Here is a 25988-nt window from a genome sequence, read left to right on the forward strand (position 1 = left end):
ACCATGTAAACCATGTAATCCAGTTCAGAAAAAATGGAATAATTATTATGTTATTTGGGTTTTAAAATCTATACTCTCTTCATGCTGTTTTCTCTGAATATATGAGTCTTCTAAAATATTTTTAATTAATATTTGAACAATGTAGTTAGATTTTTCCTTAATTTGCATTTGTACATATCAAGTTGGACGTTTGTTTTACAGGAATTACAGTTATCTATGTGATAAAGATGGGGGGGCCTTTTCCTTCCTACTTTCTATATCTATTTTAGAATTTTATTTTCAACGTGAACCAAGTACTTTACATTTTGTAAAGAATTATTTTCTTTTTATTTAGATGCACATATCTGTGTAGGTGTGTGCTTGGTATGTATGTGTGTGTGTGTCACCACAAACACCAGAGGAGGGAATCAGATCCCTTGAGATCATTGGTTCAATTCCCAGCAGCCACATGGCAGCTCACAACAGTCTGTAATTCCAGCCCCAAGGGCTACCACACCCTGTTCTGGCCTCCTTGGGCACTGCACACATGTAGTACACATTCAGGTAGACATGCATATATATAAAATAAAAAATAAATAAAATCTCAAAAATGTTATGCTTAATATGCTATAATTATATATTTACTGACCTTCTTGGATGAAGAACGAAATCCTTAAATGTATATGGTCTCTCCATTCTTGGGTTCTCTGTCTAAAATGAGAAAAGGAAATCAGGTACTTTTCAAGAATATTTATGAACCATAATGAAAGACATAACTGAAGAATGAGAAAAGGCAGCTTGAACTTGTTAACCACAAGAACTGCAGCAACACCAGAACTAGGTTGCGACCCAGCAGAGCAGGTAGATGATGGGTAATAGTCAGGAGAGCAACAGGGCAGTGTGGGCAGAGCCCTGGCATCAGAGAAACATGTGATATGCAGAATACCAGCCCGGAAAGTCAGAGTAGGTCAAATGTAGTCACGAATGCTTATGAGCACTAAACACTGCATGGAGCTATGAGTCTCCCTTCTCTTACTTAAAAGTTCATCAGTCCTTTGCTTTTTATTACGTCTCTGCTTCTTTGCATTAACTACTCTCTATGCCTTGTAACTTACTTATAGGAAAGTTCTCACTATGAAGTCAGTTGTAATCCTCTGGCCTCAGCCTCTCAAATGTCACAATTACAAGGATGGGCTACTACACATACTATGAAACTATTTCTTTTCTTTGGTTCTGTACCCCTCTACCTTCTGACTTACCTTTGATCCACCCATGCTGACTAAGGCTTTCCATCTGGTTCTTTATTTTGCTTGTTTGGATGGTGAGAACAGAACCCTGCCTATTTCTTTCCCTACACAATTTACTTGTGTGCTGCTACTAACGGCCTCTTTAAACGTTCATTCCTCCAACTTTAAATGTGTACCACACATGTGCAGGATCCATGAGAAGCCAGACGAGGGCACTGGATCCCATGGACCTGTGGTTTTTGGCTGTACCAGAGGCGTGATAGGAACTGAACTCAGGTCTTCTGTATCAGTTCTCTCAACTACTGAGCCACCTCTCCAGTGCCCCAGAGACGTTTGATTCTAAAAGGCTTCCTAAGCCCTTCCTCCGGCTGTACTTCCAACTTGGTTCTTAGGTTTCACATTTGCAGTGTGGCGCAGTCTCTTGCTTCCCTTCCGTGAGCCTAGGCTCTTGCTGCTCTATTTAGTAAGGTGATTCCAACCCCCCCCCCCTTAAACCCTGTTTCCATCTTGCTAACCAATCCCAGCAGTTCTGTTTCTTGTTGGAGATCATGTAAGGAAATCTTATAGACAAGTGAATAGAAAATTGAGATGAATTTCTGGAAAGAGCTCATATATTTAAGACTCATGTTGGTCATTATAATTAAAGATTATAAACACAAAACCCAAAATTATAAACACCTATACTAACCGGTAAGGGATAGAGTGGGACATCCACTTGACCAAGGAAATCATCTCTTGTCTGTAAAAGGAAGGAGAAACAGCATTACAGATACATTCAATTTCATTATTATGCTTTAAAGAGAAACTCATCATCCCCCCCCTACAATAAAGATGTTGTTTAATCCATTGCAGCATCGAGAGAAAGTCAATGAAAAAAATTCAAGTAATGCGGCGCAGCGTCTGGTGATGACGGGGCAGCAGCAACAAAGCAGCCCTTCTGCAGAGAAGGACTACGTACTCAGACAAAGCAACACACGCAAATGCAGAACAGAATGGCAGCGGCAGCAGGAGGGGCCACAGTCACACAACTACACAGACCACGTGGAACTGTTTAGTCCTAAAGCGCACATCTGCAACGTTCTGGCGTGAGGGCTGGGAAACCCGAGTGTAGAGCTAGCAATGTTACTGCAAAGTGAGTGAAAAAGACAACGACTCTCCAAATCTCTACAAAAAGTCTACCCGACCCTCGCTGATCCCTGGACGGCCGCAATTAAAGGACCGAGCACAGGTAGCAGGCAATGCTCGTCTGAGCGGAGGCAGCATTTGTAATCCAGCTGGGTTCGACTGCTAGCGTGACAGTGAGCACAGTGCACTCTCTCCATTAACAATCACAGCAGTGAAATTTACCAGGGATGAAACAAAGGGGAGGAATAAGGCAGGAAATCATCTGTAAAACTAAAGGAAGGCAAAGTTTCTCCATGCTTGGGAAAACAGAAGCTTAAGTTTCAATAAACTCAGCAAACCTACACCTGATAAGCATGAAGATGGAATGAAAACACACATCTTTATTAAATGCTTGGAGATATGGGGAAAAATTGAAAGTTGCTAAAATAAAACAAAAACCACTGTCCACAGGGAATGAAAACATACATGGTGGGGTTGAAGAGGTGCTTGGTGGTTAAGAGTGCTTGCTACTTCTCCAGAGGACCTAAGTTTGGTTCCCAGCTCCTATACTGGGTGGCTTACAACTGCCTATAACTCTACTTCCACGATATCTGATGCCTTCTTCTGGTCTGCATGGCCACCTGCACTTACAGTATATACTTCCCTACACACACACACACACACACACACACACACACACACACACAATTTTAAAAAATCATTTTATTTTAAGCATATGGCTGTTTAGCTAGCATGTATGTAGCGCACTGTGTGCATGCAGTGCCTAGGGAGACCAGAAGAGGGCGTCTATTCTCTTGGAACTGGAGTTGCAGACAGTTGTTAGTTGCCATGAGGGCCATGGGAACCAAATCTGAATCCTCAGGAGAAGCAGACAGTGCTCTTAACCATTTGAACCATCTCTCCAGCCCCCATATACATAATTTAAAAAATATAAAATATAAAAAAATATAAATGATGGCAGCCCCCTGAACTTGGGGCTGACTCGGCCTAGGCCAGCCAACATACTCTGGGGCTCTTCCTGTCTCTGACCCCTCCGTGCAGGGATGACAGGTGCACTCTGACACACCCAGCTTTTTATGTGGGTTCTGGGTTTCCAACTCAGGTCCTCCTGCTAGTACCCCAGGAAGGCACTTTACTGATGGAGCCATCTCCCCAGGCCCATGATCCTCCTTCTTTAAAACAAGTAATCAGGACTGAGTTTCCTTTGTCTGCGCATGCGTGCGTACTCAAGTTTCTCCAGAGCTGTCTGCCTCGTTTTTTCGGTCAGCCTTTCATTGGTAGGTCTGGAGCTCCCTGGCTCACAAGCCTAAGGAACCCACCTGTCTCCAGCTCCCCTGTGTAAGGGCTGTAAACCTGCGCCGGTTTTTCGCTGGGGTTCTGAGGACCAAACTCAGAACTCCATGATTTCATAGCAAGCGCTTTCACGACTGAGCCGTTTGCTCAGCCTGAATTGAGGTCTTAAGTTTTTTAAACTATTATTGTACGTATGTATATGACTGGGATGGAGTGAGCACATGCAGGTACACGCACACCACCGCACACAGCGTGGAGAACAACCCTGTGGAGCGGGTTCTAGAGACTGAACCGGGGTTTCCCAGCTTATGCCGCAAGCATCTTTAACCCGAGCCATCTCTCTGGCCTCTGAACAGTTTCTGAACTTCAATATAAAATAAAATAGCTGCAAAGAACTGGACTTCCGATACCAGAAGAATGAACAATTTCCCGAAACTAACGATCTGTTTGGTGGTCTGAGAAGGATATGAACCAGAGGCCTCCCCTGGAAAGTACAGGCACATGGCTGCTATAAATACAGGGCAATCCGAGGTGTTTTTTCCATTTACAAAGGAAAAATAACTGTTCCTATGAGGGCCAATGCATCTGTGATCTTCATTATCGTGTCCCTGGCCAAGCAATTGTTCCACACCCTGAGTATCAAGTATGTCTCTGTGGCAGTCATTTCCGACATTTGAGGGGCAAGCGGCTTGCTTCAGGAGCAAGCGCACACTCGGGCAAAATGTATGTTATTTGGGAAGAGCTGAAAATATGAGCAAGAATCCAGGACGCAGGTAACCCTGAAGAGTGTCGTTGGTAGTGGGCACAGTCTGGTCACCAAATAACACTCAAAGATGATTCCAATTTCATGTTCCCAAAAAATACTTTTTAGGACATAAAAAAGGGAGAAATCCAAATTCATTTTTAAAAGCAAATTTCTATTATAAATGCTTTTCTCTTTCTGTGTAACTGTGGTATATGTGTACATAGTTTATGTGTGTCTGTGGCATTTTGCTATATGTATAAAACACTCTCCACTTTATTCCTTTGAGGAAGTTTCTTGCTGGACCTAGGCTAACTGTGGTAAAATGAACAGAAGGTGAATGCTCTTGTTTCAAGAGTATCCAGTATAATTTTTTTCAAAAATCAGAATTTTAAAAGTTGTTAAGTTGAAGTGTCACAGTTCTGAGGAAAGCTGAACTTGAAGAACCTGTATGCGGATGGATGCGGGAGAGCAGGCCTGAGATCCCCATACTTGGGAGACAGAGTGTGAGGATTATGAACTAGATCTTAGCCTAGTTCAAAAACACAGCAAGTTCAAAATCAGTCCAAGGCATACAGTGAGACAGTCTCAAAACTCAAGGGCTAGGAACCTAGCTCAGCATTGTAGTGCTGGCCTAGCACACACAACTCTGGGTTTGAATTTCAGGACAGAAAAAAGTTTCCAATAACCTCAGTTACACATAACTTTCTGCACTAAATGAATTCTACAGAGTGGAGGCTTATGGGAGCACGGGAGTAATCAGTTCTCACAAGGCCAGTAACACTCCCTGTGCCTCCTGATAAGACGCTACACTTTGTTGCAATAACTGGTAAAAATTAAAGATAGGATAGTATGTTGGGTTTTCAAATGTCAGTACTTTATAAATCAAAATTTTTAAAAAGAAAATTAAAAACACAAGTAACAAGAAGAACATAGATGGATGGTTCAGCAGTTAGGAGAACTGGCTGCCCTCACAGAGGACCTGGGTTTAGTTCCCAGAACCCACATGGTGGCTCACAACCAACCACCTGCAACTCCAATTCAGGGGCTCTAAACGCCATCTTCTGGCCTCTGTGGGCACGACACACATGTGGTGCACATACAGATAAGCAGGGACACATATATGTAAATTAAAAAATTTTTTTTAAAGCAACTTAGAGGAAGGTGGGTTTCTTTAGTCTCATGGTTTGACAGGACACAGTCCATTATGGCAAAGAAGAAAGGGAGGCAGATGGCTGGGACTCACACATCCTGACAGTGTGGCAGAATAGGGAGAGAGAGGCCCCACGCAGGGCCTGGCAATAAACCTCAAAGTCCGACCCCAGTGACTCTAACTAGGCTCCACTTCTTAACGGTTCTATAGTCCCCCTAACCAAGGCCACCAGCTGGGGACCAGATGATGTGCTCGTGAGGGCATGGGACATGACGACACATGGATAATGACATGACACATTTCAAAAACCATAAAATCAAGGAAAATTAACTTATCTTTTGCCTTTCCTTTATACTCAATTCTTAGAGATAAACAACAAATTATCAAGTAATTTTGCTTTGTTTTTTGAGACAGTGTTTTTCTGTGTAGTCCTCTTGCTATCCTGGAATAGCTCTTGCAGATCAGGATGGCCTCCAACTCATGGAGATCTGCCTGCCTCTGTCTCCCGAGTGCTGGGATTAAAGGTGTGCGTCACCACTGCCTGGCTTAGTTTTGTTTTTGGTTGTTTTTTTTTGAGACAGGATCTTACTGTCAATCCCTCCAATGGGTAGCCTCAAAATCACAGAAATTCAGTTGCCTTCACCTCCCTAGAGCTAGGATTAAGGGTACCATGCCTGGTTTAAATAGTTTTTAAAAACTTAAAGGGCGTGGCACTTAATAAAATCTGTCTCAAGGTAGCCCCTCCTTTGCTAAAACTAGCTTCTTTGTCCCGAATGAGGCATTTTTCATTATGGACAGAAGGCACCAACAAGGAACCAGTGATCTGAGATTGTAAAGTCAAATCAGCACTTATGACAGCAAGTGAGACCAGGCAGACAGGAGGCACTGGGTCTCCCTGAGGTCTTAGGTGCTTTCTGCCTAGGCCCTACTTGCCCAGTCCAAAGTGTCAGAATGTTCAGTAGGGCTGGATCATTGAGCCTCACATGGCCTGATCCATTCTGGACATGAACGAGGACCTAAGATGATCAGAGTAGCTTACCAAGCCTGGCTATGCTCCTCACACTGCATGATATGCTTTGGGATCGTTTTCTGGTTTTTGCACTTCAGGGTCGGAACTGGGTTTCATCTTTATAAAGTGGTCCATGTGTTTCCTAGACATACCCATCTGCTTCTGCTAGTGACCGTGAGCCACGCTTCTATACTAACACATAGAATCCACCATACGGAGTCTGCAGATTGTTGGTGAAGCTGGACAGATTAGAAGGTTATACGTGAAATTATACATAAAGTTGATATATAATACACTGAATATCAAGTATGCTGAAATTATAACTCTGACCTCCTACTGATAAGACCTCCAACTAAAAAGTACATCACGGCCAGGTAAAATCTACAGCTCAAGAGATCTTACACTGAGATAAAACATGTAACAGTTAAATGTCATCTAAGAAGACTTAAATATTTTTCAAAAAGGTTGAAACAATTATTTAGACTTGAGAGATAGCTGAGTTGGTAGAGTGTTTGCATGAAACTCTGAATTTGGATCCCCGGAGCTGACATAAAAATATGGGCAGGTTAGAGTAGCAAGATGGCTAGACCCAGGTTGGGTTCTCAGAAGCTACATGGTAGCTCACAATTGCCTGTAACTCAAGATTCAGGGTTATGGTGCCTGTTTCCAGTCTCCATAGGCACTGAACACACATGGTACACAGACATGCAAGCCAAACACCCATACACATAAGGGTCGCTGAAGGCCACTGGCCATTCAGTCTAGCCCGATAGGTGAGCCCCAGGTCCAACGGGAGCAACAGAAGACGACATTCGACATCGCCCTGTGGCCTCCAAATGCATGTACACCCTACAAACAGGAGCCCACTAGTGAACACTGCACATACAAAAAGTAAAACAAAGAAACAATCTGTCAGCCTCTCTGCACTGTACAAGGTATGACCTCATTGTTTAACTGTGGAGCTAACTACACTTTAATCCACAGTTTACAGGAAAACAAATTTGAAATCCATAAACCACTGCGCTACAGTTCACACTAGCAGTCTACACGATGCTGTTAATTTAAGAGCTTGCTATGTGGCCTGGTTCAGCCTTCTGAGGGCTGAGGTTACAGGTACAAGTGACCATGTCCTGCCAATCTACAGCTTCATGAAGGAAACGAAGGAATTCTCTTTAACTCAACCTTCCCTGGTTTGGTAACATTCAATGTTTAAATATATATATTATATACAATATTAATATATATTAAACACTACATGTCAGCAAACCAAGAATGAATACATACACACACACACGTGTGCGTGCACACAACTAAGCAACCATACATTTAAAATAATAAATCTTAAAAAAACCAAACAAGATGACTTTTTTTTTTAAATGCAGGCTGCCCTATCAAAGTATTCTATAACAAATATATTAAAAAGCACAATTTGTTTGTTTGGATTTGGTAAGGTTTTCCCTAACCACCAACAAATAGAAGGATATAGGGGAGCTGTAAAACAAAATTAATAAAATAAGAAAGGAAGACATGAGATGGGACAAAATGACTGAAGATGTTAACAGTGTCTGAAACTGAGAGGCAGCCACTCACTACATTATCCCCTCTGCTTTTTTTGTGTATGTCTGAAAATTCCCAAAATAAAAGGTTTTACATAGTGGTGGAAAATGGTTTTTAATGACACAGGCAGCTTTTATGAGGCACTAAGGGGCATGAGGATGAAATTAATAACTGGTGTTATAGGAGGTGAATCACGCTGGGTGGATTACAAGGCCAATAAGGTAATCGGAGGGCTGGGAAGGCAGCTCGGTGGCTGCAACGCTGGCCTGCAAATGTGAGCCAATAGTTCCTGTCTCCAGAACCCACCTGGAGTTCCAGCCTTGAGAAAGAGGCAGAGGCCTCCTCCAACACTCTCCCCACCCAAAATGGCTTGTAAAACTAGCCATGCCAGCAAACTCCAGGCTTGACTGAGGAACCCCCATCTCCAAGAGTAGAGTGGGAACCACTGAGGATGATCCCTGACACCTACCTCAGCCCTCACAAGCATGCACATACGTGTGCACCCACAGATGATCTGACATCAACCTCAGGCCCCCCCCACAAGCATGTGCACACGTGTGTACCCACAGAAAAAGTAATCAGAAAAAACAAAGAAATTCCACACCTTTGACCACAAGTTGGGGAAAGAGAGACAGGTAAAAGGGAAACCAACTCTCCAGGAATGCCAGGTAATACTCTCCAGCCTTAGCTGTCACTCAACAATGGCAGCACGAATGGATGCTACTCGGCCGGGAACATTATTCATCAGGCTGTAGTCATCCTGATGGAATTTTCCCTCCAGACACTTGTTTTTTCCTTCTGGTGTGATTTTTACCAAAATAACCTTTTCTAAGCAGCTTTCCCCAGTTGGGTTTTCCTACTGCAGGGTGAAAGTCATGTCAACCTGTGGTAGAGCAAGGGCACGTTAGAACACAACGGTACTGAGCTTCAGTCCTTCTTTCTCATGCAGAAGCATCTGGCCGGTTTTTATGGTATATGAAATCTATTCACTGATTAACTCTGTGGAAGAACACACTAAGCTTTCCTTCAAGTAAAAAGTCCTAGTTGAGGCTTTTTTTAGACATAACGATGAGCATCCCACACCAAATTCCACCAGGAGGCCATTGTGATATCTTCTCCACCTAGCCCTCCTCTTGAACACACTTTGGGGGATGCACATGTATGCACAAGCATGTGGTGCATGTTTCATGTGTGCAACTATGTAGAGACCATCGGACAGCATCGGTGTCATTCCTCAGGCACTACCATTCTTCGGTTTTTCTTTTCTCTGCAGGCAGTATCTCTTGTGGCAATCCAGGACCACCATTCGACTAGGGTAGCTAACCTGTCTGTCTCTGCCTCCCATCCATCATAAGCCACCATGGCCAGCATATTACATGGGTGCTGGGAGTCGAACTCAGGTCCTCATGCCTGCTCAACAAGTATTTTACTGACTGAGCCATGTTGCTCCTCTCTTAAAAGCATACCCTTTCCTCCTGAGATAGGGTTTCTCTGTGTAGTCCTGGCTGTCCTAGAACTCTCTGCAGACCAGGCTGTCCTGGAACTCAGAAACCTGCCTGCCTCTGCCTCCCAAGTGCTAGAATTAAAGGTGTGTGCCACCACTGCCCAGCTCTAATGCATTTTGAATAGGATGGTTCTATGTCTGTGAGAGACAGGAATGCATGCTTAAAGTGAGTGTATTGTCAAGAACGTGCACACTTAAGTACTAGGACAGCCAGGGCTAAACAGAGAAACTCTAATCTCAACAACCCTCACCCCAAAAGAATGTTAAAAGGTCACTGCATGTGTTAAGGAAATAACATTTTATATTATGATATATGTTTGAATTAGTTGCTGCAGGAGCAGATATGCTTCCAGAATGTGCCTAGGTATATCAGACAATAAATGTAAAGGCCAGGCAATCTTATTTATTGCAAATTAATCCCACCAACACCTCGAGAATCAGATTAAGCAAATATCACTTTTAAGATTCTGTTTACCCTGAGTTAATAGTTATAATCTCCCAGAAAGAAAGCACCTCTCTGTGTCTATCACTGTGTGTATAACACGGGATAACAATACGAGGTGTCTTCTCTGAAGAAAGAAAGTGACCAGAGCGACAAGAGGCAGATCTGCAGAGATTACTTCCTGAAGAAATGCTCCCCTCCCCCCAATTTGAAAAACACCACATTACAGAACCTACCAGCAACTTCAGACTGATTCTCTTTCAAAAGTAAATAACGGCCTGTCCTGGTAACACAGGTTTTTCATCCAGCACTCAAGAGCCACAGGCAGGCAGAACTCTGTTAGTTCGAGTCCAGCCCGGTCTACACACAGTGCATTCCAGGACAGCCAGGGCTAAAGGAACAAACAAATAAACAAAGAACAACAGGCACTTGGTGAACAGTGCCCAATAAAGAACTAATTGCAGTGAGCGTAAAGAAACAACATAACACCCCAAGCAAAACCAAACAAAGATTCTTGAACTGAAAGATTCTCAGGGATAGAAGCGATTGTACAAGCAGTAAGTGAAGTATCAGAAAATAAGAAAGACAAACATGGCACCTCACACTTACACCCCCAGGCTTGAGAGGCAGAGGCAAGAGGACTGCTCTAAGTTTGCAGCTAGCTTTGTGTACACCGTGAATTCTAAGCCAGCCTGAGCTAGAAAGTGAGGCTCTGTTTCTAAAAGGAGAACCGGGAAGGAGGATGTAGCTCAGTTGGTACACTGTCTGACTAGCGAGCAGGGAGCCTAAATTTGACCAGCAGCACAGCAGAAACAGGTGTGCTGGTACACATCTGGTTAAAACCAATGCTCAAGAAGAGGTGGAGGCAGCAGAATCCAGCTCAAGGTCATTCCTGGCTACACAATGTCATGCAGGCCAGCTCGGAATACGAGATCCTGTCTCAAAACAAACAAGAAGAAACACCAACCCCCTCTGAAACTTTAATAATTAAAAATAATAAAAATGAAACCATGAAAATTTTGGAATTAAAAGGAAAACTTGGGAAATTTTCTGGAAAATAGAATAATAAATAAATAAATTTTAAAAAATTGAGAGAAAAGTCAATTATATGATCAATCTAAAAAGTGCCAATTTCAGTCAGGAGGAATTCTAAAAACACAACAGAAAATTCTTAAAGAAGTATCATTTAACTTTTCAATTAAGCATGTTATAATGTGATAAAAACTTAAAGTCTATGGGCCATCACACGGTCAGCTGTTTGAATTAGGCATCTGGAGTTTATATTATAGCATTTCCCCCCTTCTGGTGGTTTTCTGTAAATTTTGTTGTCCTCCCAACTCTCAATCAAAAGCTCTTCAAACCCTAGAATAATTTTTGCTACTTACATCAGGCTCATAGTCTGTTTCTGGTAAATATTTTAGTTAAATTCATTTGCCATGGACTTGAATGTCCACTAAGCTCCATGACCCTGTAAGAGGGCTGAGCCTTGGTCATGAGAAAAGGCCATTCTTAGCTAAAACAGTCACTCGAAGCCCCAGTCAAAATTAGAAGGATCCCAACTTCAGGCTCAAGAGGAACTCATACTATTAAACAATGCTAACTGTGGGCTAGCATGATGATCGTTTGCAATGCCCTTTAAAGTCTTTCTCCATTCAGTTTTCCTTGCAGAGAACTTGATCTGTGCCTTTTGCTCAGACACAGAGCACTAGGGTACCAGTTGGTGGAATGTGTAGGCTATGAATCACAGTCTACTGCGGAAACTAATCCTTGAGTCAGGATCACAATATTCCACTGGCACTCACCCCAGGACGAGATATTCATTTAGGAGGACCGTTCAGTCATCACGAATAGCCCAGTTTGGTTATCTGTCCCTGCCAGGCAGTCAGGTCACCCTCAGCCAGCAAGATCCTCTCTACCTCATCCCAAAGGGGCCACAACTTTTTATTCATTAAAGTCAATTGCGAACTACCTGTTGTGAGCTGCCTGGTGTTGGACCAAATGTGTCCTCTGCAAGGGCAGCAAGCACTCTTAACCCATGAGCCACCTCTCCAAGCCCTGGATAAAGTTACTTAAGCTGCACAAAGGAAAAAAACAATCCTAAGATTTTTTTTAAATGTCGATTTATACTTGAAAAGTAATATACAGCTTTTGGAAGCACTATGAAGGTATGATGCGGGACAATGGTCTGTATTCTGTCAATTATATTTTAAATAAATGCTGATTGGCCAGTAGCCAGACAGAAAGTACAGGCAGGACAACTAGGCAGGAAGCAGAGGCAGGGAGACAAGAACAGGAGAATTCTGGGAAGAGGATTCTGCTTTTTGCAGTCCTGACCCGGCCACAGGCCACAGAGCAAGCAAGATGTAACTGCCTCACCGAAAAAGGTACCAAGCCACGTGGCTAACACAGACAAGAATAATGGGCTAATATAAGTTATAAGAGTTAATAAGAAGCCTCAGCTACTGGGCCAATCAGTTTATAGTTAATATAGACCTCTGTGTGATTTCTTTGGGAAATCTTAATGACTGTGGGAACCGGGCAGGGCAGAAAACTCAGTCAACAAAGGTTGACTATGACTATAGAAAAATGACTTTCAAACTTTCTCCTTTAAGGTAGCAAAAGAAGTCACAGCACATAATGTCTCAATTAATCACACTGTGCAGGTGAAGAGTCCAACAGTCGCAATAGTGCAACTGGCATGCCAGAAGAAGTATGTTCTGAGGATTCGAGAGTTGCCAGAAGAGGTAAAGACAACAGATGACAGCTGTGTGGGCAAACTTAACAGAAGAACCATTTAAAGTAACACAAATAGAGGTGGTTCAGTGGACACCAGGCATGGACATGGTGCACTTATATACATGTAGGCAAATCACTCATACATATAAAATAAAAACAAATATTTTAAAAATAAAATAACACCAATGTTTCGGAATGGCAGATTTTGGTTAATGACCAATTATTTCCATGAACCAAAGCTGTGTGTATAATACTGTTCAACACCATTTGGTAAGAACTCACATCACCGCTTAGGAATGTATAAAGTTTGAATGCCATTATTTCCATTAAGATACATAGCATACTAAACACAAAGGCAGCCTCTCTGTGGTGTGTCCACTTTTCATGATTCAACTCAGGGTCTAAACATCTAGGTATAAACTGGGTGTCAATTATTTTACACATAGTATCAGGAAACCAATCTAAACCATGTCTTATTTCCCACAGGAAATAATAAAATTCAAAAAGTTACAAAAGTTCTGTTTCCTTTCAAATTCCAGCTCTGGAATCACTATTGACTCCCATGTCTTAACAGATTTGAACAGTAACAATCCATTCTTTAAATCTAGTTTCTCTCTTCTGTGAACTTGTTTTGTGTTCGATAATGACATCCCACATCCTAACATCTGTAATGTAGCCAGTACTATATGTTGACAGAAACAGTAGATTCACTCCATCCTGGTGAGCCGAAGCAGAAGTTAAGCACTAAGAGATAATTTTTTGTTTTGTTTTTTTTTGTTTTTTTTTTTGAGATGGGGTCTCTCTCTATAGCCCTAGCTGTCCTGGACTGATCCACCAGCTTCTGCCCCAAGTGTGATGATTAAGGTATATTTCATCTATTCTTCGGTCAAGAGGCATTAGGTTGTTCAGAACCTAGAAACAGCTTAAATGCCCCTTGGCTGAAGAATGGATAAAGAAAATGTGGTACATTTACACAATGGAGCACTATGGGGGGTTGGGAGGGAGATAATGACATCTTGAAATTTGCAGGTAAATGGATGGGATTTAGAAAACATCATTAAAAAAAAAACATCATATTGAGTGAGATAACCCAGACCTACAAAGACAAATATAATATGTACTCACTTGTAAGTGGTTTTTAGACATAAAGCCAAGAAAAAACCGCCTACAGTTCACAATCCCAGAGACCCTAGACAACAAAGAGCTCCCTAAGAGAGACATACATGGTGCTAATCTACATGGGAAGTAGAAAAAGACAAGATCTCCTGAGTAAATTGGGACCATGGGAATCATGGGAGAGGGTAAAAGGGGAGCAGAGAAAAATATACAGTTCAATAAAAACAATAAAAATAAATAAAACTCATTTCTATTAGAAAAAAAAGGTATGTCTCATCACACCTGGCCTTGAGGAACATCTTTTTCAAGGGAATGCTCTCTTCCATACTAAGATGTGCATGGTACCATCTGGCAAGCCTGGCTCCTTCCAGCTTTTCCCACCTCACCCCTACCCTAAACCTTTCCAGGCCAGGGGCTGGCCTTCCCTTCCCCCAGCTTCCCTAATTTACACATTCTGAGTTTGGCTCTTTCTAGGTCCTCTTTCGCTCTGCCCCCTCCCTTCCCATACTGGCCCAGTTCAGTTGCCTCTGGCTGCGCTCCCCCTCGTGTTTACAACACAGCCCTTCTCCTCAACTATACCTAGGTAGGGCCATGTCCTCATTTTCTTTTTTTTTTAAATTTATTTATTATGTATACAGTGTTTTGCCCGCATGTAGGTCTGCAGCCCAGAAGAGAGCACCAGATCTCATTACAGATGGCTGTGAGCCACCATGTGGTTGCTGGGAATTGAACTCAGGACCTCTGGAACTGCAGTCAGTGCTCTTAATCTCTGAGCCATCTCTCCAGCCCCCATGTCCTCATTTTCATTGGCCACTAATAGTCTTTGCTTGGTAAGATTTTTTTTTCTAGAAAGTACCATGGCTCATGGCTTTGCAGTATCCCTAAGTCCCAAGAAGGCCTGGTCCTTTCTTCCTCCCACAGACATCCAATACCCAATGTAGAAATGCCGTGGGTTCACTTGGTCAAGGTGTTCTCTGTAGCTGGTGAGCTGAGCTACAGGGTTCAATGCCACACAGGCACCTTTCTTTTCACGTTCAGACCTGCTGCTGGGGATACGTCCCAGTGGTCCCAGTGAGTTTTTACATCTTAGCAACGGTGAGACTGTTGTCAACAACCGCCCCTGCACTGACTGACCCCCTCCCCAACCAGATGGGTCACAGATCTGCTCCTCTGCCATTCTGGGCATTCTGAGTTTAATCTTCCAGGCTCCCGCAAGGGCCGACACCAGAGCCTGAAGCAGACACCAGCAATGCTTCGGATATTCTGGGGATATGCTAAGACACCTGCTTCCCCTTCTCCCAGTCTTCCCTTCCGCTAATCACCTTTCCAACTTCAGCACGTGGCCTGGCCACGCCCAGCAACTCTGCCAAGCCTCTGCTTGGCCCTGCTCCCAGGCCGGGCCTTTCCAGATCTAATCTTGTCTTGTCACCCCTCCCGACCCAAAAGGGTTTACAACAGCTAGCTCAAGCAGGCTCCCTATCTTACAAGAAACTGACGCAGCTGCCTATTCTCCACAGTTTCTAGGAAGTAGCCTTAAAAACCTTGGCTCACTTTCTACAGAGAGACTCTACTTTGTTCTATTTTCCACAAATGTTTTATTATATTTATCTATGTGCATGATTGTGCACACGTGTGTGCCACAGTCCATATGTGGAGGTCAGAGGACACTTGTGGGAGTTGATTCTCTTCTACCATGTGGGTCCCAGGGATTAACTTCAGGTCATCAGGCTTAGCAACAAGTGACTTTACCTGCTGAGCCATCTTGATGTCAGGGAAGAGGCTCAGAACGGCAGGACAAAGCTGTCGACCCACACCCATTGCCATCAGTGGGTTATTAAAAAATAAAAAAGACACAAAGTTATGAGGGGGAGGGGTAAGGGTGGGTCCGGGAGGATTTAGAGGAAGTAGCAAGGGATGAATATGATCAGAGTACACTGTATGAACGCATGAAAATTTCAAAATAGTAATAAAATACTATATTCTTAAAAGATTGATTGTGGCTATGCGCAGCAGCCCTGAGCTCCCACCGGAAGTTTTCTGTTCCCTCACGTGACATTGCTACAGCGTCCAGTCTGGATTTTACCAGCCACACTCTCTTATCTAATTCCCTCCTATTCCTGGAAGAGAGAGAGCACTTCCTTTGTATTTCATTTTAAAATCACCCCAAACTGAGTCTTTTAGGTAACAAACAGTAAACCACACCCCGTCTACATTACATCACCCTCAGCCTATAGCATCTAGTCGGCTCCTACGCTTGTTGTTCCTAGCTCTTTGATTATTTCAACTTGGGCTTTAACCCTGGGGTTTTTCTCGCTGTCTCTTGCTCCTAATTACTCCATGGAATGGACAGTTGACTTCTCTGTTGGAAGTGCATGCCATCTTCTGGCCCTTCCCTTGATTCTAGTTCACCAACTTTTCCTGGCCTGTCTACTGACTCACTGAGTCTCCCTTTGACCTTCATTCACCCTCTCCTCAAAATCAGCAGTCCTCAGGATCCCATCTTGTCTCACGTGATACATGGCCTAGCTGAGCTGATCCTTACCTGAGGCTCTCCGAGCACACTCCTACCTATCAGTCTAGGTTGCCGGCTCCTCTCCAGGAGCAGCTCCTGTTACTCCAGGAGTCCTAGCCGACAGCAGGACTGTCTCTGTGTACTGGTAACACTTCCTCTCACATTCAGTCTGGTCCTCCAGCTCCTGAACCCCCTATCACGTGACAGTTCATACCAGTGTTTACCCCCCAAAAAAGTTAAGATTCACTTAAAATCCATGGTGCCACAAATAATTATCTTTTAAAAACACAAGAGTGAACACTTTTGAATAAAGATGCCTATCGATGGGGCTGGAGAGATGGCTCAGTAGTCAAGAAACAAACTGCTCTTACAGAAGATCTGAGATGGGTTCCCAGCACCCACATCAGGTGGCTCACATTCACCTCTAACTCCAGCTCCAGGAGAGTTGAGATCACTGGTCTCTCAGGACACAGGCACTCACATCCACACCTCCACACCAAGAGAGAGACACATACACACATACACACAGACAGACACACACACACACATACACACAGAGACACACATCCACACAGACAGAGACACACACACACATACACACAGAGACTCACATCCACACAGACAGACACACACACACACACACACACATATCCACACAGAGACACACACACACATCCACACAGGTAGAGACACACATACACACACACACACAGAGACACACACATCCACACAGAGACTCACATCCACACAGAGACTCACATCCACACAGACAGAGACACACACACACACACACATATCCACACAGAGACACACACACACACAGACACATACACACAGACAGACAGACACACACACACAATTATTTAAATAAAACAAATATGTCTACTGACAACGCATTGTTAACAGGATACAAAGGACTCTCAACTCCTACGCTAACCCAAGCATCACCTCCTCCCACGCCCTCTGTGCCTCTCATTTGAGTCCTACTGAGCAACAGGCACATCTCTGGCCTTCATGCACCGAGGCTTCTGCCTAAAGCACCATTTCTTACTAGAAGGCATTTCCTGTGGCAATGCCTGAGGCATTTTCAGCCGGTACTCTGACATCTAGTGTGTGATAGGCCCATTGCAGTACACAAGACAGCCCCACCCCCACAAGAGAATGATCTGGCCCCACACATACACAGTACTGAGATGAGAATCCCTGCCCTGGAATATCGGTCTAGACTTTCCTGGTAAACTTCAACTCACTTGTCAAGACCCAGCTCTTGTGTTACCCACCTCCTCTGTGCAGACCCCTAACAGGTCCCTTCGATGCCATGCTTCCTTGTCACACACCCTCTATCTCAGCATGTCACACCCTCATCAGTGACTGTTTGTCTCTGTTACTATAACGTTGGTGTCCCCTTAAACAAAGATCATACCTTTTATTGTCAATGCCCAATATTTAAATGTGTGCTAAATGAAGGTGAAACGATATATTTGCAGAGAATACATCTCCAAGCAAATACTCCAGGCCCAAATACCTCTCAAGTCATTATTATAACTCTTCAGTTCTAAGAAACATTTTTTTGACCAAATTCCTATGTTGCATTATAGTTCCAGCATTGATATTTATTTATTTATACCCCACCACCACCACCAGAGTTTCTCTGTAGCTTTGGTTCCTGTCCTGGAAACTAGCTCTTGTAGACTGGGCTGGCCTCGAACTCACAGAGATCTGCCTGCCTCTATCTCCTGAGTGCTGGAATTAAAGGTGTGCACCACCAACTCCAGGCTATGTCATTTTATGGGAAAGAGTAAGTGTTTTTTAAGCTAGACTTAATGTCCATGAAATTATGTAAAATATAAAATACTGCAAAAAATAATGGATGCTAAAATATGCAAATCGTTAAAACATTGATCTTAAGAGTAATTACTGAATTGTATCATCTTGAGATTAATAATGATAAAAATTAAGACATAAAAATATTTTAAGATCTACTCCTTTAGGCTTAAGCGATATATTTATCTAGGGTATTTAAGTACTAGACAACAAGCAGAAAACCTTTATTTAAAAAAAAAAAAAAAAAGAAAAACAATAAAGTTTCTAACAGAAACATGAACACAGAGGGACAACGGAAGGCACAGCCAAGCCAGGGTTGAGTTCGAGGTTCACTAAACAGGGCAATGGAGCCTTTGGGCATCCTAACAACACAACAACAGAGATTCAGAACATAACACACATGGAAAGGGAGCTAAAAACAAACTAACTCCAGATTGTAGAATCAAAACTAAGTTCAGAACTGTCCTTTAGCTCCTCAATCTATTTCTTGATTAAGCTGACAGACTACTATAGTCATCAATGAAACACCAAACCTCTCTTGGTGGGTCACGGGCCATCATTATTGCCTTTACCTACCAAAGACTGTATTTCAAATGCACTCAGAAAACACAAGTGCCATCATGATGAGGTTTCAAGAGCCCATCTCTAGTCTAGGCTGTAAGGACAAAGGACAGCCTGTGTCTTAGACACAGGTTACAAGTCTTCCCTGGACAGTAAACATTAGTCATTTACGAGCTTGGATTCTGAGAGACCTATAAACTCCACACTAGGCTGCTGGAAACTGGTAGCTGAACACACGAGAGGAGAAACTGGAGGCCTCTCTACCTCAGACACCAGGGTCTCTGACCAAAGCAGTTATTTGATTTCACTGCTGCTCAGGATGGAGAGCTGACATTACCAAGAGCGGTTCCAGTATCAACTTGTTAAATGTGAATGCAGACTCAGCATCTCTGAACATGAACCCAGACTAAGTGGAGACATGAGAAATATTTTGGGAGCTGTTTATTTATAAGTGAGTTACAATAAACCACTATAATTAGATTAATATATCATTATTGATAAACACAGTAATACTTCCATGTTTAGAAAAGGAATTAGTATAAGCCCTCAATTTGCCATTTATCAGTGAGATCAAATTAGACACAGTAGACAATAAGTATAACTGTTACACTGCTTTTAGGATTTTTATGAGGAAATTGTTCAGTACATGTTGAAGAACAATTTAAAGTTCTCAGACACATGATACTTTCTGGACTCTCACAACGAACAGAGTTTGGGCAAAGCTAGGCATAAGGTGTCACAAAGCAGTATTTGTTAGTTTGCTGGAAAGTTTAAAGGTCCATGAAAACATACGCTCTCAGCAATGCAACAGCACTTAATGCTTCAATGGCTACATTTAAAGCGCCCTTTGGAAAGCGTCCTTAACAAATGGTAACGTTTCCATAAGGACAACTGTCTTAGGGTTAGTTTTATAATTTTTTCCAGGTTCATGACTTCTTCAGGTTGCTTTTAAATAAGTTTGTAACACTGATTGAGTCAACAGATTATAATGTCGCTTCAGGCCTCCAGTTCTCCTCCTCTTTTTGGTGTGGTGGTGGGGAATCAAACTGACTGTAATGCCCTAAAAACTGCTTTAGAAGAATCTGTAACACAGGTCAGAATTTGGAATGTAACCCCTCTTTACCACAGTAAAGTAGCTGCAGAGCTTAACCTTGGGAACAGTGATTGGACTTAACAGATTTCCAAAGAGAAAAACCAATTACCTAATTCTCTAACTCTACTTGTCTAGTAGTTATCTGAATTCCCCCCAACATTTAATATAGATATTGGGTATTAGGAAAACAGATAAGGGGTTGTCCCCCACCTTCAAAAAATAAATAAATAAAAAAGAATTAAAAAAAAAAAAACCTATGTGCTGTCTGTTAATCTAGAGTTAATGTAGTCAGAAAAAACAATTAAATTTCATGGAATTTAGCAAGACCTTCCAAATACAGAAATTTTAAAGGCAACTTTAGTTCAAAACACTTTAAATGCTTTGGAAAGGCCAAGTTACATAGAGAGCCAATCTGGCTCCGATCTGTTAAATTACTAATAAAATAAAGCAACACTGTCAAAACAACAAACTAGTGTAGTAAATAGGAAATTATAGGAATGACCTAGTAAGTTTAAACCAATTCAAACTCATAAAACTTAGGAATCAATAGTGTTGAAAGTGAGTTACATTTGGGAGGTGGCACTAGCCGGGAACTCAAAAAAACCAGGGTGGAAAACGCTCCTGTGGTTAGGGTATATATAAACGCAAAGCCCTGTTATTTTTCCTCTTCTAAAACACGCAGTATAACAGACTTTTTATCATTGATCTCACAAATACATACATTTTAAAGGCATTTATTTCTTCTGCGTTCGTGTATAAGCAGGCAGTCACATTTTTGTGTTTGGGGCTTACATTTTTTTGAAGGAACTCTATCGTGGCTTTATTTCACAATGATTATGGAGGGGAGAGAAGGAAATGGCTATTTCTTAAGGTTGGAAGAGCACATGGGGCCGTGCATGAAAAAAAAACCACACCAGAATCGAGTGTTATAAGACCCAGCCAGTTCTAGAAGAATTTCATGATTTAAATCAGCAAGGAAAGGTATTTTTTTAGTAGTCTAACCACTGGTTTAAAAAAAAAAAAAGAGTGGAAAACGACAGAGAGTTCTTCAGATTTACAAATAGAAAGTTGATACTTTTCCACATACTCCCATGATAAGGGCCAGAAGGTAAGAACAGACACTGTTATAACCAGTTATAACCAACAGTTTCAGTAATTCACATGAACGAAATCAGTGTTTAGCAAGACCGAAAGACACTTACCTTGCCAGACAGCTCGTTTGCCGAGTGTCCTTTTCTCCACAAACTATCAACTTTACCGTCATTCCCAGACGCAAACTTTATGAGTAACTGAGATGGTCCCCCCTTGGAACAATTGTGCTTCAGGCTGGACAGACAGGAAACATTCGGGTACGTCCCTCCCAGTGAAACACTTCTTTGTAAGGCAGCATGGCTTTTGCTTATCTGTGCATTTGGTCTTTCCAACTCTCCACGGCTATTTCTATGGCAATCCACGTCTGGTGTGGCTGGTGAGCAAGGGGATGCCCTCTGCGTGAGTATGGCATGGTCTGGATCGGGCTGGAGCTGGAGCTCTGACTGCTCAGATATGCAGCCACCACGTGAGTTTTCACAGCCTGACACGGTTGTTTTTTGCTGGGTCCAGTGCACCGACACACAGGAAAATCCCTCAGGCAGCTTCTCACACACAGTCTGTTTGGGCCTATTGTTCGAAATGACAATTTTATTTTGCAGTGAGCTCTTGATGTGGAGAGGCCGTACATCTCTGGCTTCTCCAGGAGTACAGACCATTTTAGACAATCGAACCCCATTGACAGCTGTCGACAGAAAGCCTTTGGTGCCAGTGCCATCTTCTTGATGTGCAGTTTCAGTAGGAGATACAACCAACTGGTGTGAGGTCTGGTAGGCACCCCTGTTTGTCGGGGATGCTGGCGGGGTGTTTGAAGGACTCCTGGGGAAAATGACCAAGGACGTGCAGCGTTTCAGTGGGACTTTTGGATTCCTGCTCACCGGCAGTTTCATAATCTCTGCTCCATGATCCAGGTCCTCCTGGGTGAAGGGAAGGCCACTGGGACTTCTGCACAGAACTTCACGGGGAATAGAGCTGACTGGCACACTGCTGTTGGAGGTGCTGTCGGAAGGTAAATTTCCACTAAAAAAGGTCTCATAACCGCTACTGTCACTGACAACACTGCTGGTGTAGGAGCCTCCACTTGTGATGCTTGCACACGACCCACAGTCACTGCCACTGCTGCTGTAAGACCCACTGTCGCTGGCTGAGAAGTGACTGATGCTGCCGCTGCACACAGCAGAAGCACCTAAGAGGCTGCCATCACTGGCACTGGGCAGTTCCCCATGAACCCCGGTGCTGCTGCAAATACCATCCTTCAAAACACAGGTAAAGGAAGCGTCATCCCTGTCGGCCACGGCAGTGCTGGATGGAAGATCCCCTCCGTACCTGGGCTGCAGCGAGATCTGCAGGCAGCTGCTTTTTTTGCCACTGCTTTCAGAGGATCTTTGCTCTATCCACGGAGCCAGTGGTGTCTGTCTGGGGGTCAGCCTCATTTGAACGACGCTGGCCACTGAGATTCGGGGCGGTCTCTCCAGGTCATCTCCGGAGGGCTCCGACAGTGGGTAAGTCTTGCTTCTCCTGGCTGCGAAGTGCAATCGTAAACTCTGTGCCATTTGTTCTCATTTCCAAGCATGTTCAGGGCTGAGAGTCAAAACAAAGATCTCTGTCTGTAGACGTGTTAGCAGCAGCTGTGCTGCACCCAGAGGAAAAACCATCGGTGGCGTGAGAAAAGCTGGTCAGGAGGCGTCTTGAACCTTAGGACAACGTGAGATACCCGATTTCATAGAAAAGGACGACCCATGCCGGGCACTGACATTTCCCAAGTGTCTAGAATCGCCCGTAGTCAGAACGCCTTCACTGACAAAGCACTTGATTTCCAGCGACCTTTAAGCTGAGCTCAGCTGCAGCCCTGACTCAAACACAGCCAACCTTGTTTCAATTATACCTTCGCCAATTTGCATGAATGAGTAACGCAAGAACAACAAGCTTCTTGCATTTCAACTTGAAACCGTGTTTTTCACCCCAGCCCTACAAAACGAACATTTAACTCCAGAAATCTCAGTGCCTGTGCTTTCCCCAGCGATCCTGACCACTAATATTTTCACCCAAAGGTATAGGATTACAGGAAGTGGGTAGGAATAAAACCCGTGTGATTGAGTATCAAATTGAAGATTGAATTTCCAAATAGTAGCCATACTGAGGGATTTAGTCAGGTTAGTTAATGCTGGGAATATGAACTGTATTTTTTTTAAAGAGTAAGTGCAAACAGTTAAATACATTTGGAAATATGAAAACTTTGGGAGGAGGAACCTTAGTTTTAAATTAAACAGATAAATATTTTAGCAAAACACAATTATGAAAGTGAAAGTTGACAGGCTGAACTACAAAATGAGCCTCGTAACACTGCCATAAACACTGAACAACCTCCTCAAGGGGGAAATTAAAAAAAAAAAAGGCCAAAGAGAAGCTGTCACCAACCATTTTGTCCTGTAATTTTAAGGATTTTGCAGCCAAGTAGTACAGTCTTTAAATGATGCCGTTTATATTTTGACTATTAAAATCCTGCCAAGAAATGGCCTAGGCAAACATTCCATTAAAAATATATGCAGATTAGACAGAAAAGCTATACCCCAATATAGTTTGAACACATTGGATATTTTATTCCTCTGTGTGCAATTCATTCACTTAAAGAGAGAGTGTTGTGGTAAAGAAGTCTAAAGAGGAGTTAACACGTCAAATAAACATATCTCAATGCCAACTCTGTTCTGAAGGAGTTCTCTGCTGGCCCCTACCGGTGCTTTGAAACAAGCCATGCAGCTGTTAGATACCTATAAAGAAATACAAACCACGCCACATATTTCATTACATAAACAAAGCGGGCACTTGTTTACATTTTTGCCTGCTGCTAGTACTGCCTTTGAGGTAGAATTACAAGTGCTGATAAAACTCTCACAGCAGCGAACAGTAGATGGCCTGTCCTCCAGAGGTTGTGATTCTGTGTATATATAGATATATATTTCTGATCTGTGTTTACATAACCTTTACTGTATTTTCAGCTTACTCGGCAATAAAAGCTGAATATTTTAATCTCTCTCCCAAATGTCAGAGACCAAGGTTGGTATTCTATTTGAAAGAAACAAATTTATTTTTAAATAATACTCTAGGGTATATTTAAACCCCTTACCTGAATTTTATAGCAAGAACTCCAGCAATAAATATATACTGGCTCATTCATAGGAAAAGTAAAAGGAAAATGGTTCTGTTGTTTACACCACATGGTACTACACCCAAGTTGTATTTTTCTAAGTAAGTTTTTTTCCCTAAGTAAAAGCAAATATGTAAAACATATACTCATACTTTGTTTGAAAAAGAAAACTGCTTAAGTTAGATCTGTTTTTAATCCAAATTTTCTAAGAGTATTTTTAACCAGTTAAGACATAACAAACTAGAATTTGTTAAATTTTATTTGACTGGAATAACACACCACACTTTAGAAGGTGCATAATAGTTTAATAAGACGATAATTATGCTGTAGTTTAATACAAGCCATTATGCCTTACAGACTTCATTAAATACTCCTTTATTATTACTCTTTCTGTAACAAAGGAAAAGTCCTAACCTTGCTTCTTCCTTCTAACTTTCTTTTTTGGATTAAATTAGGAGTTTGCCATCTTAAATGGGTCACTTGTAATTGGATAATTAGTACGATCGAAGTACACAGGCCTCGGGACAGTTATCGAGAAAAAAGTCTGATTATTAATATAAAACAATTCCAGATGTTTTCTCCTTGACAAACAACTTAGCAATGAGATCTTGAGCTTCTAGACTGTGAGGATCATAACCAGGCTCCCCCTGCCCCTTCTGATCCTATTGAGAGTAAAACAGGCAACCAAGTTACTCCAGCTGGGGTGGAGGGTGATGGGTAGATACTGTCACGGTAGCCACCTTGAATACCCGTTTTTTTCTCTTTTACTTTGGTGGGTTTTTGTTTGTTTATGTTGATCCAAGCCTCAGTTGGTAGAGTGCTTATCTAACATGCGTGAAGCCCGAGATGCAATTCCTAGTGCCCTATAAACCTGGTATGGTGGCAAACAAAGTAATCCCAGCCCTCAGGAAGTGGAGAGAGAAGGATGAGGAGTTCAAGATCCTCCTCCAGTACATGGTTAGTTTGAGGACAGCTTGGGCTACATGAGATGTTGTCTCAACAACAAAAAGACAACCCAGCTGCAACTTCTAAAGCTCTACAGGCAGATGAGAAGCAATGAATAACTGACACGTGACAAATCCAGAGAGAAGTTAGCCAAAGAAGAGTCGGGGAGACAGTCATGTGTTGAAATCCCAAAATGCTGAATAGCCTGCATCGTGAGCTCAGGTCTAAAGCAGAGGGAGCCACACAGCACAGTTAGACGAGCCAGTGTCAACTCTGACCTCAAGCCAGGGAACAGGATGTGCTGGCAGCCTCATCTGGGAGGACCCTGAGCTTGTCCTGTCAAAATCCAGTTTGGAAAGAAATGGACGGTGCCTGAGGTCTGGAGCTCGGATCCTCACTTGGAGCTGTTTGGTCACTGACAGGTGGGCAGTGCCGAGGCTGGCCCCGCCACTGATTATTTCCACATAGAATGAAGTTATCATGTAGGCTGTGTGGACGGGCACTAGCGAGGTGACGCTAACTGTAGATGAACCTTGAGGACTGGGATCTACTATGGCAAGTAGCGGTACCTATCCTTTGACCACATTCTGACACTTGGCTGTTTGGTTAAATTCCAGTCTACACACTGCTGAAGATGTGCAGTTGAAGACCAGCAGCCTTTTAGTAAAGCAGATGGCCTTCCAGTGTGAGCGAGCCTTATCCATCAGCTGAAGGCCTCAACACAGAAGGCAGGTTTCTCAAAGAGGCAATTTTGTTTGTTTGTTTTTAATCTTTTTGTTTTGTTTTGTTTTTGTTTATGGAGACAGGGTTTCTCTGTGTAGCCCTGGCTGTCCTGAAATTCACTCTTTAGACCAGGCTGTCCTTGAACTCACAGAGATCCACCAGCCTCTGCCTTCCGAGTGCTGAATTAAAGGCT

The 25988-nt window shown here is 42.8% G+C and overlaps 1 protein-coding gene across 3 annotated transcripts in view; it reads right to left on the reverse strand.

Moving 5' to 3' along the window:
- The window catches only part of Nedd4 (neural precursor cell expressed, developmentally down-regulated 4, E3 ubiquitin protein ligase), a 97682-nt gene that overhangs the window by 39643 nt on the left and 32051 nt on the right, over positions 1–25988 (reverse strand). For 2 of the 3 annotated variants that reach the window (XM_013346391.2, XM_013346392.2), the window contains exons 7-8: positions 1915–1965; positions 629–690 (exon numbers count right to left, since the gene is read on the reverse strand). In XM_013346391.2, coding sequence (XP_013201845.1) covers positions 629–690; positions 1915–1965 — 113 coding nt within the window. Of the gene's footprint in view, positions 1–628; positions 691–1914; positions 1966–21089; positions 22683–25988 lie in introns of those variants that run through there. The other variant, XM_026779290.1, reaches the window with a different exon arrangement.

This window comes from Microtus ochrogaster, chromosome 5 (genome assembly GCF_000317375.1).
Source record: "Microtus ochrogaster isolate Prairie Vole_2 chromosome 5, MicOch1.0, whole genome shotgun sequence".
NCBI classification, from domain to species: domain Eukaryota; kingdom Metazoa; phylum Chordata; class Mammalia; order Rodentia; family Cricetidae; genus Microtus; species Microtus ochrogaster.